The sequence below is a fragment of the Protomyces lactucae-debilis genome, assembly GCF_002105105.1.
Source record: "Protomyces lactucae-debilis strain 12-1054 chromosome Unknown BCR37scaffold_23, whole genome shotgun sequence".
In the NCBI taxonomy this organism is placed as follows: Eukaryota; Fungi; Ascomycota; class Taphrinomycetes; order Taphrinales; family Protomycetaceae; genus Protomyces; species Protomyces lactucae-debilis.
This window is the reverse complement of record NW_024468015.1, coordinates 28530-43246: the sequence shown is the minus strand read 5'-3', so window position 1 is coordinate 43246 and position 14717 is coordinate 28530. Positions and strand designations below refer to the sequence as shown.

At 50.9% G+C, this 14717-nt stretch overlaps 7 protein-coding genes and 1 non-coding gene across 8 annotated transcripts; 2 read left to right on the top strand and 6 right to left on the bottom strand.

The window, feature by feature from the left end:
- Positions 1–17: 17 nt before the first annotated feature.
- On the bottom strand, positions 18–3004 carry BCR37DRAFT_163985 (cell division control protein 54). The gene has a single exon (XM_040866206.1). It carries the CDS (start codon positions 2671–2673, stop codon positions 58–60), a length of 2616 nt encoding a protein of 871 aa, XP_040722585.1. The 5' UTR covers positions 2674–3004; the 3' UTR covers positions 18–57.
- BCR37DRAFT_t38 lies at positions 2929–3020 on the bottom strand. Its single transcript has one exon. It is a non-coding gene; the product is annotated as a tRNA-Leu (tRNA).
- Positions 3021–3107: 87 nt separating this feature from the next.
- On the bottom strand, positions 3108–4177 carry BCR37DRAFT_383405 (uncharacterized protein). The gene has a single exon (XM_040870054.1). The coding sequence runs from the start codon at positions 4119–4121 to the stop codon at positions 3156–3158; it is 966 nt and encodes a 321-aa protein (XP_040722584.1). The 5' UTR covers positions 4122–4177; the 3' UTR covers positions 3108–3155.
- A 93-nt stretch (positions 4178–4270) lies between these two features.
- On the top strand, positions 4271–5998 carry BCR37DRAFT_383404 (MFS general substrate transporter). The gene is made up of 2 exons (XM_040870053.1): positions 4271–4515; positions 4555–5998. The coding sequence occupies exons 1-2, from the start codon at positions 4501–4503 to the stop codon at positions 5944–5946; spliced, it is 1407 nt and encodes a 468-aa protein (XP_040722583.1). The 5' UTR covers positions 4271–4500; the 3' UTR covers positions 5947–5998.
- BCR37DRAFT_163666 (thioredoxin-like protein) lies at positions 5970–6789 on the bottom strand. Its single transcript, XM_040866201.1, has 2 exons — positions 6371–6789; positions 5970–6329 (listed from the first exon to the last, which is right to left on the bottom strand). Exons 1-2 carry the CDS (start codon positions 6502–6504, stop codon positions 5993–5995), a joined length of 471 nt encoding a protein of 156 aa, XP_040722582.1. The 5' UTR covers positions 6505–6789; the 3' UTR covers positions 5970–5992.
- On the bottom strand, positions 6726–7628 carry BCR37DRAFT_395261 (uncharacterized protein; the record flags this gene model as incomplete). The annotated part of the gene is made up of 1 exon (XM_040871600.1): positions 6726–7628. The coding sequence occupies one exon, from the start codon at positions 7626–7628 to the stop codon at positions 6726–6728; it is 903 nt and encodes a 300-aa protein (XP_040722581.1).
- BCR37DRAFT_163738 (uncharacterized protein) lies at positions 7525–10235 on the bottom strand. The gene has a single exon (XM_040866202.1). The coding sequence runs from the start codon at positions 10061–10063 to the stop codon at positions 7811–7813; it is 2253 nt and encodes a 750-aa protein (XP_040722580.1). The 5' UTR covers positions 10064–10235; the 3' UTR covers positions 7525–7810.
- A 447-nt stretch (positions 10236–10682) lies between these two features.
- On the top strand, positions 10683–14686 carry BCR37DRAFT_351559 (P-loop containing nucleoside triphosphate hydrolase protein; the record flags this gene model as incomplete). Its single annotated transcript, XM_040868077.1, has 2 exons — positions 10683–13600; positions 13636–14686. The coding sequence occupies 2 exons, from the start codon at positions 10683–10685 to the stop codon at positions 14684–14686; spliced, it is 3969 nt and encodes a 1322-aa protein (XP_040722579.1).
- Between the last annotated feature and the right edge of the window lie 31 nt (positions 14687–14717).

Below are 14717 nucleotides of genomic sequence, written 5' to 3'. Positions count from 1 at the left end.
CATTGTCTTTCGTTAGTTCTTCCAAGTTTAAAAAGTTTATTGTCTATACACATAGCTCTAAGAAGCTGGTCCAACCACACGAATCATGCGACTGCTGCCTTGTCCCTGAACGCGAACGCCTCCTTCCGCTTCGAGGGCACGCAAGCACTCGTTGATCTCATGTGCTTCAACAGTAGCGTTAGACTGGTCATTGACGCTCTTGAGCAAGTCTGAAAAGCGAACTTCACGCGCCACTCCAATAAGACGCTTGACTTCTCGCTGCAAGTCAACCTTTGCACGACGTTGCGCAGCAGAGGTACCGACATTGATTAAATCGAGGTCGATACGGCCCGTTGCCTTGTCTGTTGCGTATTCCTTGATGGCGGCCTTGATGAGTCGCGTGGCTTCTTGAACATCAGCCAATACGACTTCACTGGACAATCGCATCTTTGCGTGTGCCTCAGACAATCGAATCATACTCTCGAGTTGACGCGTTGTGGCAGTGATACGCTTCTCCGCTGCACGCACATCTTGACCAAGCTTGCGCATCTCGACATAGGCGCGTACCAGCTCATCACCTGCTTCAGCAGTCATTTGTGGCTTGATTTCATTGCGAGCATAGGAAATGTAGCTGGTAAGAAGGTCCACTGGGATAGTGAAGCCTGTCGCTGCAGATTGTGTACGGTCGGCGAGGTACATGCCTACCAAATGCTTGGCAAGCCTTCGATCTGCGGTCTCGTCAATCTTATCGAGCACGAGGTAGACCAAATCGAACCGCGAGAGGAGCGTAGGTGGCAAGTCAATGTTTTGTGGGACTGGCAAGTTCGGGTTGTATTTGCTGCCGATTGGATTGGCAGAGGCCAGGATACTTGTACGGGCATTGAGTGTTGTGATGATACCAGCTTTCGCCACTGAGACAGTCTGCTGTTCCATCACTTCATGCAGCACTGAACGCGTCGATTCAGACATCTTGTCAAACTCGTCGATGCAGCAGACACCGCCATCAGAAAGAACGAGTGCACCAGATTCAAGCACGAGCTGTTTTGTGTCTGCGTCGCGCGTGACATAGGCAGTGAGACCTACGGCAGAAGATCCCTTGCCAGAGGTATAGACACCACGCGGTGCAATCTTGTGTACATATTGTAGGATTTGCGACTTTGAGGTACTAGGGTCGCCACATAGCAAGACATTGATGTCGCCTCTGTACCGTGGAGCAGCGCCACGGGTGAAGACCTTGTTGGTACCGCCAAACATTTGCAGCAGAATACCCTTCTTGACGTCTTCCATTTCCCAAATGCTAGGCGCTAATGAACGAGCCAGCACTTCATAGCAGTCGTCGCGCTCAGCAATCTCCTTGATCTTCTCAATTTCATCTGTTGAAATCTTGCGAATCTGCTCAGTTGTGTCTTCTTGCATCAACTCGTCCGTCAGTGTAGAGATGTCCTGGCCGAGTCGCTTGCGGTCCGTCTTGGAAATGTGCACAACGTCGACATACGTCTTGAAGAGCGTCTTGACGGCACGCAGACGCGGGTTGAGTCGTACTGGCACAGACCGAAAGATGCCCGTCACCTCAACACGATCACCCGCTTTGCAAACATCAACGATTTCATCATACACGCACAAGCTAACGGCATGGGGTGTTTGACCATCGGGAATGGCATCGGGAGTCTCTTGCAGCTTGACGAGTTGCTTGTCGCTAAATTCGCTGCGATTGTGAATCAAGACCATGCACTCGGATTGACCACATTGACGACGTGGACAGACGGTGGGTTCCATGATGCGACCGCGATCAATTTCGACGTTGGTGGTATGGTTGCAGATGTCACACTTGAAAAAGGCGACCTTCATATCCGGGATGATGGGTGTTGAGCGGATGACGAGACCCTTGACACAAACAAGCTTATCAATATCTCCGGGGTTGAGTTCGCGCATGTTCAGACTCGTACCGAGATTGAATGGACGAATCTTGTAGATCTGACGTTCCACATCGCCAATTTCTTCGGCAGAGGCATTCTCTTCCACGAGGATCTCGAGAATTACGTCCTTGAGCGTCTGATCAAAGATAGGTATGATTTCTTGAGGATAATTTTTGAGTTGATTGGCGAGCTTTTTGGTGATTGGGTACGCGGCCAGATCCTGAACATCGAGGTTGAGATTTGCCAAGCCCAGTTGACGCATCTGATTGACCTTGTCAAAGTAAATGGTCTCGTCGCCTTCTCCAGCTTCAGGAACTTCCCCTTGCGCGATCATGCGATACTTTGGCTTAAAGGAGGTCAAGAATGTGCGGAAACTCTGTATACTTTCTGCAATGGAAACATTCGTTCCCCAAATAACGCGCACGCCTTCTTCAGGTTCAGCCTGGTCAGATTGCTGCATGGCAGACAAGACTGAGCGACGCGACGGGGTTTGTGCAGCATTGATGTCACCGCGACGTGAACGCGGTGTACCGGCCGTCACAGCCGTCAAATCACTGCGCAAGGCAGCGGAACCATAGCGAAGAGGCGATGAACCCCGGGCGCGCGCTGAGCTGGGTGCTGGCCGCGGTGTTGCGGCATCACTACCGAGAATGCGCTGCGAAACAGCAGAGGACGGGAAGAAGAGAGGTGAGTTGTTGCCATTTCGTGCAGAGCGAGCAGGTGTGCCATTTGCTGCAGGTGCTCGCTCTTGCGGCTCTGAAGCAGCTGGAGAGCTCATGTGTAGCGTGTCGATGGAGCTCTTGGTCGCGTCTTTAACCTTCACAACGCGAATTTACAGCTGAGACACGTGAGGGGAAGTTCACGACAGGACAATACACAGTAACTTACACTGCAGTTACCAGCTTCAAGAAGGAAAATGGAGCATTGAGGGTCTCAAAATGACGGGTAGGCAGACCAAATGTCACTAGTATTGTCAAGCTATTTGTACAGGTGCCTTAGTTGACACGAAGTATATATTGCGGAAATAAAAAAATGAGCCCTGCGGGACTTGAACCCGCACTTCTTTCGAAAGCTGAGGACGTCAAAACTTAAATCAGCCGCGTATACCGATTCCGCCAAAGGCTCGCCAAGGTGACGCATTGCCTAGGTGCATCATGAAAGCAAACGCAAATTTGCAGATTTTGCTTACGTAAGCAATTGCTGATCCGAATGCCAGTCGTCACTGTTTCTACACCGTCTTCATGATATGAGTTATGTCTATTAGAGCTTGGCGATGCTCTCAGCCGTCTGTTTACCATCCAAATTCGGCAGACCAGGGTAGTTCTTTCTTGTGATAAGCGATGGCTTGATGACATCGCCAATCTTCTCAACGGCAACCCTGTTCAAGGTGCCTGGTTCACCACCAGACAGCTCGTCTCCAGGCAACACGACGTAGCCTTTCTGCTTAGACATGTCTGGCAGGAAAGCCTCGACTTTGCGGCTGCGAACGTCAGCAGAGAACAAGTCTTTGCGGTTCTTGAAGAGTGCCAAGTCATGCAGGATGTACAGCTGCGGCAAGAACAAGATAATCTTTCCCGCACGGTACGCCGCAATTGCTTCATCTGGGGTGAAGTGCGAAATTTCAAGCGTTTCTGAATTGTCTTGCCTTGCAGGGAGTGTCTGCGCACTTGGAACCTCGTGCAAGAAGAAGTGCGCATCGAACCGCTTTGGTAGCATCACGGGTGTAATCCAGCGAGAAAAGTAGACAACATCGTTCAGTGGTAATGCCGCTTTGCCTTGTTCCAACATCTTGTAGAACTCGGTGGCACTCTTATTGGCACGCTGACGGGCCTGTTTGCGTGACCCAGACTTTGAGAAGTCAATAGGCGGCGTTGTATGCAAAATACCCGTCTCTTCGAAGGTCTCACGAAAGGCACATCGCTTGAATGCCTCGAGAGACGGGTTGTCGATAGAGTTGGGTTGATTAGGTGCGAGCGAGGCTGCATCAACCGCGGTCGTCGATGCACCTACCATCTGTGCCGCAGGATCACTGGAGCTGGTGCCGACCTTGTCAATAGGCTCCAAGAGACCACCGGGAAAGACACCGGCACTGGCGAAGCTGGCCTTGTCATTGCGCCTGACGAGAACGATGCGGTAATCATAGCCCTGAACGCGCTTTGCGAGCGGCGAGACAATGATCAAGCAAGCAGACGGCCGGATAGCCTTGACGATCTTCTGAGTCGACATGGACGCGTCAATGAGCAGATGACGGTCAGATGAGTACTGGACTACTTAGTCACTACCTGCAGCTGAGTTTGCGGGGTCGTCGGCAGCAACCGAAAGGGGAAATCAGATGGGACACCACGACCAACTTCGAGATCTAATCAATCCAACACAGTGGCAACACTTGTCCACCACCTGACCAGCTGTACGAGAGCCAATGTAGTTCCATCATGTCGAGACATTGCGTCTCTGGTAAGTCTATCGTCAACATACTTGTCCGCGGGTGCTCGGAGCGTTATGCTCCAGGCTGAGATTACACCGCCGAACTTGATTTGTTCAAGATAATACTTGCGAAAGAAGCGACGCTTTGTTGAACGATCCTCCTGATATGTGCTAACGGTAGATGTCTCAAAAGCAGGCAAGTCTTCTTTTTGCTTCGACAATAAGCTAACAGTAGATTATCCAAAACGCAACATTCGAGATTGATGGTATCGATAGCGCATTGTTACGGAAAATTGATTTGCGTGTGGTTCCAATGATCACCATGCTCTATTTTTTCTCTTTCTTGGATCGAACATCCATCAGTAATGCGCGAGTCGCCGGCTTGCAAACTGATTTGAAGCTCTCCAACACGCAGTACAACATAGCGCTGTCTGTGCTCTTCGTCAGCTATGTCTCATGGGAAATCCCAAGCAATTTGTTGCTCAAACGATTCAGTCGGCCAAGTCTGTACCTTCCAAGCATTGTGCTAGCCTGGGGCATTATCACCACGCTGACTTGTCTTGTGCAAAATTTTGCTGGCCTGGTCGCTTGCCGTGTCTTTCTAGGCTTCACAGAGGCCGGCCTATTTCCAGGCGCCATCTTCTACCTCTCCCTCTGGTATCAACGTCGTCATTTATTGCTGCGCGTTGCCATCTTCTTCTCCTCGGCAACTTTGGCAGGAGCGTTCAGTGGCCTCTTGGCAACTGGTCTCACCAAGCTCAATAAACGCGGCGGTCTGGAAGGCTGGCGGTGGCTCTTTGCAATCGAGGGACTTATGACTATTGCCGGAGCTATCGTTGCCTTCTTCTTCCTTGCAGACTTCCCAGCGACTGCCAAGTTCCTGTCACCCGACGAACGTCTTCGGGTCGTACAAACGCTGGAGAAGGATTGGTCTGGGCACAAACTTGAAGGTGGCTTGGACTGGCATCAAGTCCGCAAGGCATTCAAAGATTATCGAGTCTATCTATTTGGCTTGCTCTGCATTGGTATCGCCCTGCCTACATTTTCCTTTGCACTCTTCCTGCCCTCCATCATCTCTGCCATGGGCTTCTCCGCCATTTTGGCACAGGCACTCACTGTTCCGCCGTATGCCTGTGCATTCTTCAGCTGCATAGGCACATCCTACCTCTCTGATCGAACTCAGCGTCGAGCACCCTTCATCTTGTTCTGGACAGCGGTTGCCATGGTTGGCTACATCATCCTCCTGGCAACCAACACCAAGACTCAACCAGCAGTGCAGTACTTTAGTGTCTTTCTGTGTGCAACAGGCATTTTCACCGCATCAGCGCTCAACATTGGCTGGCTTTCCAATCAAATCCCCAATGCATCGAAACGAGCAGCTGGCGCAGGATTCCAATTGTCTGTAGGACAACTAGGTGGTGTGGCCGCGGCGTACATTTATCCAAGAACAGATGCACCACGGTATAGAACGGGGCATGCTACTGCCTTGGGGTTTCTGTGCCTAGCCCTCCTCTCCACTTCAGCTATCTGGGTTGTCTTGGCGAGGAGCAATCGGCAGATTGACGAGGCTGTGGCTCGTGGGCAATTGAAGGAAGGCAGTGAAGAAACATTCAGGTATACGCTTTGAGTCAAAGTCATACATTTAGATGCTATGAGATACTTGATTTGGCAATTTAAAGGGCAGCAAGCGTCTTCTCCACGGAAGTCTCCTTGACATCAGGAGGGCTAGCCTCAACGGCAAAGTGCTTGACCTTATCATCTTCCACAACAGCCACGTATCGGTTAGATCGGTGGTTGCCAAGCAAACCAGAAGCATCAAAGAGCAAACCAGTCTGCTTGGTGAAGTCACCGGTTGCGTCAGCGACAAAGTGGACGCCAGATTTGCCTCCGCCAAGCTTCTCCTTCCAGGCTTCCATCACGAAGGTGTCATTCACCGAGACCACGTAGATCTCGTAGCCCTTCTCCTTGAACGTCTCGGCCTTCTCAAGATAACCAGGGACCTGGTTCGAGCTGTTTATTAGTCAATGATTAGCAATGATGAATGGACGTACCAAGAGGGCGAAAAGGCTGCAGGCACGGCGACAAGAACATACTTGCCAGATGTAGGCAGAGTGACAGTCTTGTCTGGAGCTCCTTCAGCAAGCTTTGAGGAGGTAGGCACGGTAGATCCAACGGAGAGAGTCATGATTTGATGTGTGGTCCTGGTCGTGGTCTTTGGCTGCGATTGAATCGCGGGGAGTGACGAGGGACGTCACAGGGCAGTCACAAATATTGTGGCAAATTTTCCTCAGCAGGCTAAAACTGCATATTGACAGTGGTCTTCAGTACTGAAAGCCATGCCGGTCTCAGCAGTCCATCAGTGTCGTGCACTCAGCTGTCACGGCAACAATGCGAAAGAGTGACCAGTCATGTGTACCACTTCGCCACGACCCAGATGATGAGTAGAAGAGGAATGGAAAAAAGCGTAGACATCAGGCTGATCCGCGGTGAGATGTCCATCTCAGGACGCTCCACCAATATATCGCACTGCGTGGAGATACTGTGTGTCCCAGGTGCCAGTAGCTGACAAGTTTGCGTGGCAGCGTGTTTCACCTTGATCTTTGGATCCTGTTGCGTGGGAGGGATCCGACGTAGCAACGCTGTAGGTGAGGTGCTAAAGTGATGAAGCATACGCTCGCATGTTTCCACCAGGGCCACTTCCTTGCTTGATTGCTGGCAGGCCTTACCCTCAAGAAATCCATCCAGATGCTTCAAGATGCCTCGCCAGTGTTGGTCATCGGGCACGGAGCCGTGTTGCAGATTCTCGACTGCAGAGGCACTCCATAATATCATATCTCGATCTACAGAGCTCTGTGACACACCTTCGGCAGACTTCATTGACGTCGTTACACTCGTGCGTATCCAGTCGCTCTTGTTAATGATGCGCTCGACATCACTGCATGAAAACATGGCAGCTTGCAGCAGCCTAGTTGAATAGTCTTCTCTCGGTAGAGTGCGCAACGCCCAGTTATGCATCAACGAGGAGCGAGTTGCATCATGCAGAGTGAAGCATTTATCTAGCTTCTCTTCCAGTAGCGCTGCCAACGCAGAGGGAACTTTACGGAAGAGTTGTGGCAAGAGAGAGCGTGCCTTTGGTACGGGTACCCAGAGCTCGACGACCTCAGGTCCAGACACTCCAAGTGATAGAAAGAAGTCGATGCCACGTTCGAGCGCACAGCTCAAGAGACCGCTGACGATTGTTTGTCCTGCTAGGTAGAGGATACGAGCAAAGGAGACAAAATGGTCTCGCTCTGGATCAAAGGTGCGCATGATGGCAATCTCATCAATCACTGTGACGAGCGCAGCTATACGGTGCGTAGACGAGCCAGCCGATGGCAGCAGATGGAAGGACAGATGAGCATCTCGTGGAAGCATTGATCATGAAGTGGTGGTCATGTAGCTAGAACTATAGTTTGAAATTTATTCGCCAAACAACAAAGATGAAGGGTGACTCACTCAGAAGCTTTTGAAGTTTCATTCATCGATAGATCAAAGTCCAGCACTCCTCGCTGCAAATCCTGCTCTAGCATGAGGAACCCGCGGATGATGCCAAAGCCAATCGCCTCACCTCTCTTGATAGCATCGCCATCATACACTTGCTTGAAGCCACGAATAAACCCAGGCAAGCCTGCCACGAGTCCGCGACAACGCCATCCCTTTGCAATGGCAACTAGAGACTCCATTGTTGCTGCAATATACTGCGCAATTCGATCGCCGAGTGGTGGTGACACGTCAGACATGGCTTGGCGGATGAGAGCAATATGCAGGTTAATACCAAGGGTGTAGTCATCGAAGAGACCACAACCCAAAGCAGCCATGTCCATCGCAGCTGCGTACGCCTGAGGGAACTGACCGAGTGCTTTATTGCTCAATACAAGCACATCGAGTGGCACGATTGTCGCGAAATGGTATTGTGTGCGCTGTGTCTTTTCATAGGTCGCTCGCAGTTGTTCCAAAAATGCCTCAGTCTCGCCAACGAGCTTGGGCAGGTCATCTCTCAAATGCTCAACCTTGGCTCGCCACTGAGCTTGCAAGACTCGGCGCTCATCCACAATACTGGGGAACTTGTCGAGTTCCTCCTTTTCAACCATGCACAACTCACAAGCACAAGTGAAGCCAAAATCTTGGCATGCCTCCTGTCTCTCCTTGAATAGCTGAAAGCGGTGCACATAACCAAGTGTCAGTTCCTCATCCTTGTCAATATCCCTGTTCGCTTTGATGATCATAATGTCTCCCATGAACATCCTGGAGCAATTGTTAAGGCAGCTGTGATTGAAGTAACTCGGCATGTGCCAAAACCCACGCGCACCTTCTTCTTGCGGTGGGAGGTCTTGTCGCTGGAAGAGTGTCGGTAGCTCAACTTCGCTATCCTCCAAGGCAAATGAATTGTACTGAATCATTTTGCGGAGTTGGTGAGAGGAAAGCTTGGTCTTTGGTGTGCGTGAATATTCCTCACCGGCATACAGCTGTGACCATTGCTCACACATGGTGTTTGATATATGCGCACTCTGAGCGAGAGCATCGAGTAGGTTCGGGGATTGTGTGGTATGCACAGTCTCGTCGACCAAGTCGATAATGGGCACGTCCGTCAAGCGAGCCTCGCTCGGTAGCTGCAACGCTGCTGCTTTTGCCACCATAATCAAATCACCAACACGCAAGGATCGTCTCGCAAACAGACCAATGCCAGCACCAGACACTTCTCGCCTCTCGATGTATGGGCTGTTGTAATTGGCAAAATCAACGCGCAGACCTTGCTTGGCAAATTCATGTAATCGATGCCAATCCCGCCAGGTGAATTGACCGCGCGCTTCTCTGAGTCGTAGCGTGAGGCGATCGAGCAGACCTCGCAGGGCTTGAGGCGACGATTCTGTCAATCTCATGGACTCATCGCGCAGGAATGTTTCCAGATAAGGGTTTGTGAAATCGCGCAATCCGTACATGGCTACTGCTTTTCGGTACCGTGCTTTTGCGTTGAATTTGCTGATGCCGAGGACTTGGTCGCAATAGTGTATTGCCTCTTCATAGCGATGCAGCTCAATCAAGACAGCAGCAATATTGAGCCATAGCGATGCTTGAAAGTCTTGATTTTTTGATCGAATGGATTGCCATGCTCGCAGTGCGCTGTTGTAGCGTTTCTGACGGAATGCCTGATTGCCGATTTGTTTCATAGCCTCATGGTCACGGGCCAGTTCCGGTGGTCTCACTTCAATATCGGAAGGATGATCGATGCGCAAGACTTGAGATTGATGTCTTGAGGACAAGGTCAGATAGGGTGACTTGATTGAGAGAAAGCTTCCAAGAGGTAATGCATCAGACAGTTGCGCTTCTGTCAGGCCATCAAAGCAGTTTTGAAGCTCAAGGGAGACCTCCTGAGAACCCGGCTCACCCTTGTCGGCCACCTCGATCTGCATCAATATGTAGGGTAGCGCAATTTGATCAGTAGACAAGGCTACTGAGCGCTTCGGCGCAGCTTTGACCATGGCCGAGCAGTATTTGCCTGCAGCAACCTCCTCGAAAGTCAAATCAGAAAAGTAGATAAGAGCAGCGGAGGGGAGTGCCTCTGGGAAGGCATGGTTGCGAAGCACGATCCGATTGGGAAGGGCCTCGAGAGCAGGTGCATTGAAAGCGGATTTATCTGTGAACGAGCGAAGTCTGTCTTGTTCAAGCTGAATGAGCTTTCTCTCGTATGCTAGATCTGCATCCATCTCAGCGGTTCATGCAGCGACTATTCACGTAATGAAGGTTTGTGGTGGAGGATGCTGAAGACTTTGAGTGCTGTACAAAGCACCGTCACAAATACTCGAATGCAAAGGGTTTTTATAGACATTGAATCGGCCAGCAGGCGTCAATCTACGCTTCGGCCACTACCACCATGGCCGTCTATCAGCTGCACTTTCATGCTGGCTTCGCCTGCTGGCCGGTAGATGCGGGCGGCCCGTTGCTGACCCACCCGAAAGAGGAAAGGCAGCAGCAGCAGATATAGACGAGACAGACGCGACAGAGAGCCATCATCCTCAGGAAAGCAGCACGCATCGGCCCAGCACAGGTATGACTGGGCGGCATCGTGTTCATGGAGAGACTGTCCGGCTCGTGTTGTACGCAGCACCATTGGCCTTATCGCTGGTCGCATTCCTCTTCACAAAAAGACGGAAAGGTATCGTAGAACTCATCGGGCTGCGACGTGTCTTTGGCTATGCAACCATTGGATTGCTTCTTTTGCAGCTGGTCTGTGCGGTATGGGGTGCTATCGAAAGAAGCGAAGTAAAAGATAAGTCTACCTGGCTCATTCCAGTCTTCTGGCTATACACACTCGTTCTGGCGTGTATGCGGCCGTCAGACGAGCGACTCTATGTGCACACGACCATACTATCTGTTTGCGCATTCTCTGCAAGTCTCATCACGACACTGCTTCCACTTTTGTACATTCCGAGAGAGCATGTCGCTTTGGACAGCTACCTGTCAGCTGGCATCCAGTTTCTACTAATCCTTCTTCCGCTGTCTACGCCGCGCATATGGCGCCCAGTGGACCCAGCGAACGAGGAAGATGTTGCTGCTCCTGAGCAGACATGTACCCCATTCAGCTACTTTGCAAGCTACCAATGGGTTGACCCTGTTGTCCGCAAAGGAGGCCGCAGAGACCTCGAGCTAGAAGATCTACCTCCTCTGCCTGACTATGACCGCGCCGCGTACATGAAGGAGAAGATCTTGCATGCACGCCGCTCGACCGTATTACGAACTCTGCTTGTGCTCTTTCGTTGGCATCTCGCGAAGATGATGCTTTTGGCATCACTACAATCATTCGTTCTCTTTATTCCGCCTATCGCAATGCGAAACGTACTGCAATACCTCGAAGAACCGGAAAAGGCAACCGTCAGCCCGTATGCCTGGTCGTTGGCTCTTTTGATTGCCCCGATCCTGGACTCTGTCCTGTTCCAGGCTTATATTCTCCTCTCAACACGCGCCATTGTACGCGTCAAGAGTGCCATGACGCAACTCATCTTTACAAAGGTCATGGTCATGCGACCTGGCAAATCGTCATTCAATGCAAAGGGCGAAGAGAGCGAACACAGCACAGGCAAAGTCTCCAACTTGCTCTCCTCCGACATTGAGCAAATCACCAGTGCGCGCGATTTCTTTCTATGCATTGTCGCATTGCCAATTTCTTCAATACTGAGTGTCGTTTTGCTCTACAACTTGCTCGGCTGGCCGGCCTTTGCTGGTTTTGCGTGGCTTGTTGTGACTTTGCCCATTCCTGGTCTGCTAGCAAAGCGCCTCGCAGTCTTGCAAAAGGAGGCGAGTGAAGCAACGGATGCACGCTTGACGCTAGTCAATGAAAGTCTTGCCAACATCCGCATCACCAAGATGTTTGGCTCTGAGCGTGCGCAGATCCAGCGAATCACAGAGCTGCGTGATGCAGAGCAGCGTAAGCTTTGGCAACGCAACTTCTATTCCATTCTCATTTCCATCGTCACAGACTTGCTGCCAAACGCCAACATGCTTATCACGTTCCTATTGTATACCAAAGTGCTCAAGAAGCCATTGACGGCAAGTATTGCATTCACGGCAATTGGCTTCTTTGCCATTACTTCTTCGTCCTTCATTTGGATCGGCTTCATGTCACGACTCGTGATTCAAGCAGTTGTTTCTATGCGGCGTATCGACACATTTCTCAATGAAGCGCCTGAACGTCCACCGGCGTCCGCAGCCTCGCAGGTCTCAACAACGCCCAAGTTTCTCAATGCAACAGTGTCATGGGGCAAAGATACCTTTGAGCTCAAGAACCTCAATTTGACCTTCCCACCAGGTCTCAACCTGATTGTTGGACCTACGGGGTCTGGCAAGAGTTCTCTGCTTGCAGCATTACTCGGTGAGATGGACATAACGACTGGCGATGTGCATCTCCCTAGACAAGGAGGCGTCAGCTACGTCAGTCAGACGGCATGGCTCCAAAATGCAACTATCAGAAACAACATCCTCTTTGGCAGTTCCTTTGACCCGAAACGCTATCGTCAAACACTTGAAGCGTGCGCGTTACTATCAGATCTCGCATTGCTTGACCATGGCGATGACACAGAAGTGGGCGAAGCAGGTGTAACGCTTTCTGGAGGACAAAAACAGAGACTTGCTTTAGCGCGCGCACTTTACGCTTCGACACAGATTGTCTTGCTGGATGATGTGTTGAGTGCATTGGATGGCGGTACCGGGAAGCATTGTTTCGAGAAGGCCATCTGTGGACCCTTGGCAAAAGACCGCACCTTGATCCTCGTCACACACAACGTGGCGCTTTGCACAGAAAAAGCAACTCAGATTGTTCAATTGCAAGACGGTCAGGCACGCCTCAAGACAGTACAGTCTATGACGAATCTCGCAAGCTTGCCGCAGCAAGAAGCACCGGAAGCTGAGCCACAACTCAAACCACACACTGACATGGGCAAAACGGTACGTTTGGCACCTGTTAAACTTGTGCAAGATGAAGAACGTGCCAGTGGCCGCATCTCGCGACTTGAGTCCTTTAGGCTCGTCAAGCTGTTTGGCTCGCCAATTTTCATTGCTGCCATGGTTGTTGCAACCTTTGCTTACCAAGGTACGGATGTGGCCAAAAATTACTGGCTCGGGCGCTGGTCTGATGCTTACTCGGAACGCGTCAGAGCGCTGGTCTTTAAGTCGGACGGATCGGTTCATGTTGACTACTACCTGACTGTGTATGCAATTGTGGTTACGAGTATTGCCATTGCGAACGCCATCACCAATTGCTTCTTCTATCATGGTATTTGGGTCGCTGCTGGCAAGTTGCACAGCAATTTATTACATGCTGTCTTCTATGCTCCTCTTTCTTGGTACGATCGGACGCCCGTGGGACGCATTGTCAATCGGTTTGCCAAGGACGTTCGCTCGCTCGACAGTGCCATTGTCTCTTGGCTGCGCATGGTCTCTAACTATGCACTCAATGTACTCTTCAAGATCTTCTCAATTGGCGCAGTCATGCCCTTATTCTATATTCCTGCCATGATTGTTTCCGTTGGTGGTCTGCTTATTGGTGAGGCTTATACCAAAGCAAGCATCAGCTGCAAGCGGCTGGTATCAACAACCGAGTCGCCGCTGCTAAGTCACTTTGGAGATGCCATTTCAGGCATTGTCACAATCCGTGCGTTTGGCTACGAGAAGCGCTTCACGAAAGAAGTTGAGAAACGCATTGATGTACACACACGGCCACTCGAGACACTGTACAGTCTAAACAGATGGTATGCGGTCCTGAGATAAAACCAACTAACGATAGGGTGCAAGTACGTGCAGACTTTTTGGGTTCTTTCATCACGTTCAGTGCTTCTATACTTGCCTTGCGGCAAGGCAATATCGCTCCTGGACTCGTTGGCTTTTCGCTGTCTATGGCGAACGATTTCAGCACGTCCGTCTTGTATCTCGTGCGTACACTCAATGAGCTCGAGATTGAACTCAACTCCTTCCAGCGTGTCAAAGATTACACGCAGCTAGAACAAGAAGAGCCCTACACCGAGGAGAAGGAGCCCAATGCTGCGTGGCCCAAGACTGGCGCAATCGAGCTCAACAAAGTGCGTGTCAGTTACAGCCTCGACGGTCCGCTTGTACTGAAGGACGTCTCGGTGAGTATTCGTGGGGGAGAAAAGGTGGGAATTGTTGGCCGAACAGGTTCTGGCAAGAGTACGTTTGGTTTGACTTTGCTTCGCTTCACACATTTGGTTGGCGGCAGTATCGTGCTGGATGGTGTCGACATTAGCGATGTCAACCTCGAGACGCTACGAAAGCGTGTCACCATCATCCCGCAAGATCCAATCTTGTTTTCAGGTACCGTGCGCAGCAATCTCGATCCTTTTGGAGAGATGCAGGATGAGACTCTGACTGAGGCTTTACAGCACTGTGGTATCAACCCAAGCGAGAGTGGTACCACAACACCCGTGCAGACTGAAGGCGTCCGCCGCATTACTTTGGACACGGTGGTCAAGTCCAATGGCGACAACTTTAGTCAGGGACAACGTCAGATCCTGGCTCTGGCTCGGGCCATTGTGCGTCGCAGCAAGGTCATCATTCTAGATGAAGCGACTGCTTCTGTGGACTTTGAGACGGACCAGCGCATTCAAGCTGCACTGCAAACACAATTCTCCGGTGCATCGATCCTGACTATTGCGCATCGTCTCAATACCATTGCAGACTATGACAAGATTCTTGTGCTGGACAAGGGACGGGTCGTACAGTTTGACTCGCCCCGGGTGTTGGTCAAGGAAGAGGGTTTGTTTCAAGATATGGTCATGAAGAGCAAGGACAAGGACATTCTGCTTGCTCTCATGCAGTAATATCTTGTGAAGCGGGGTCTCAATTCCCTAC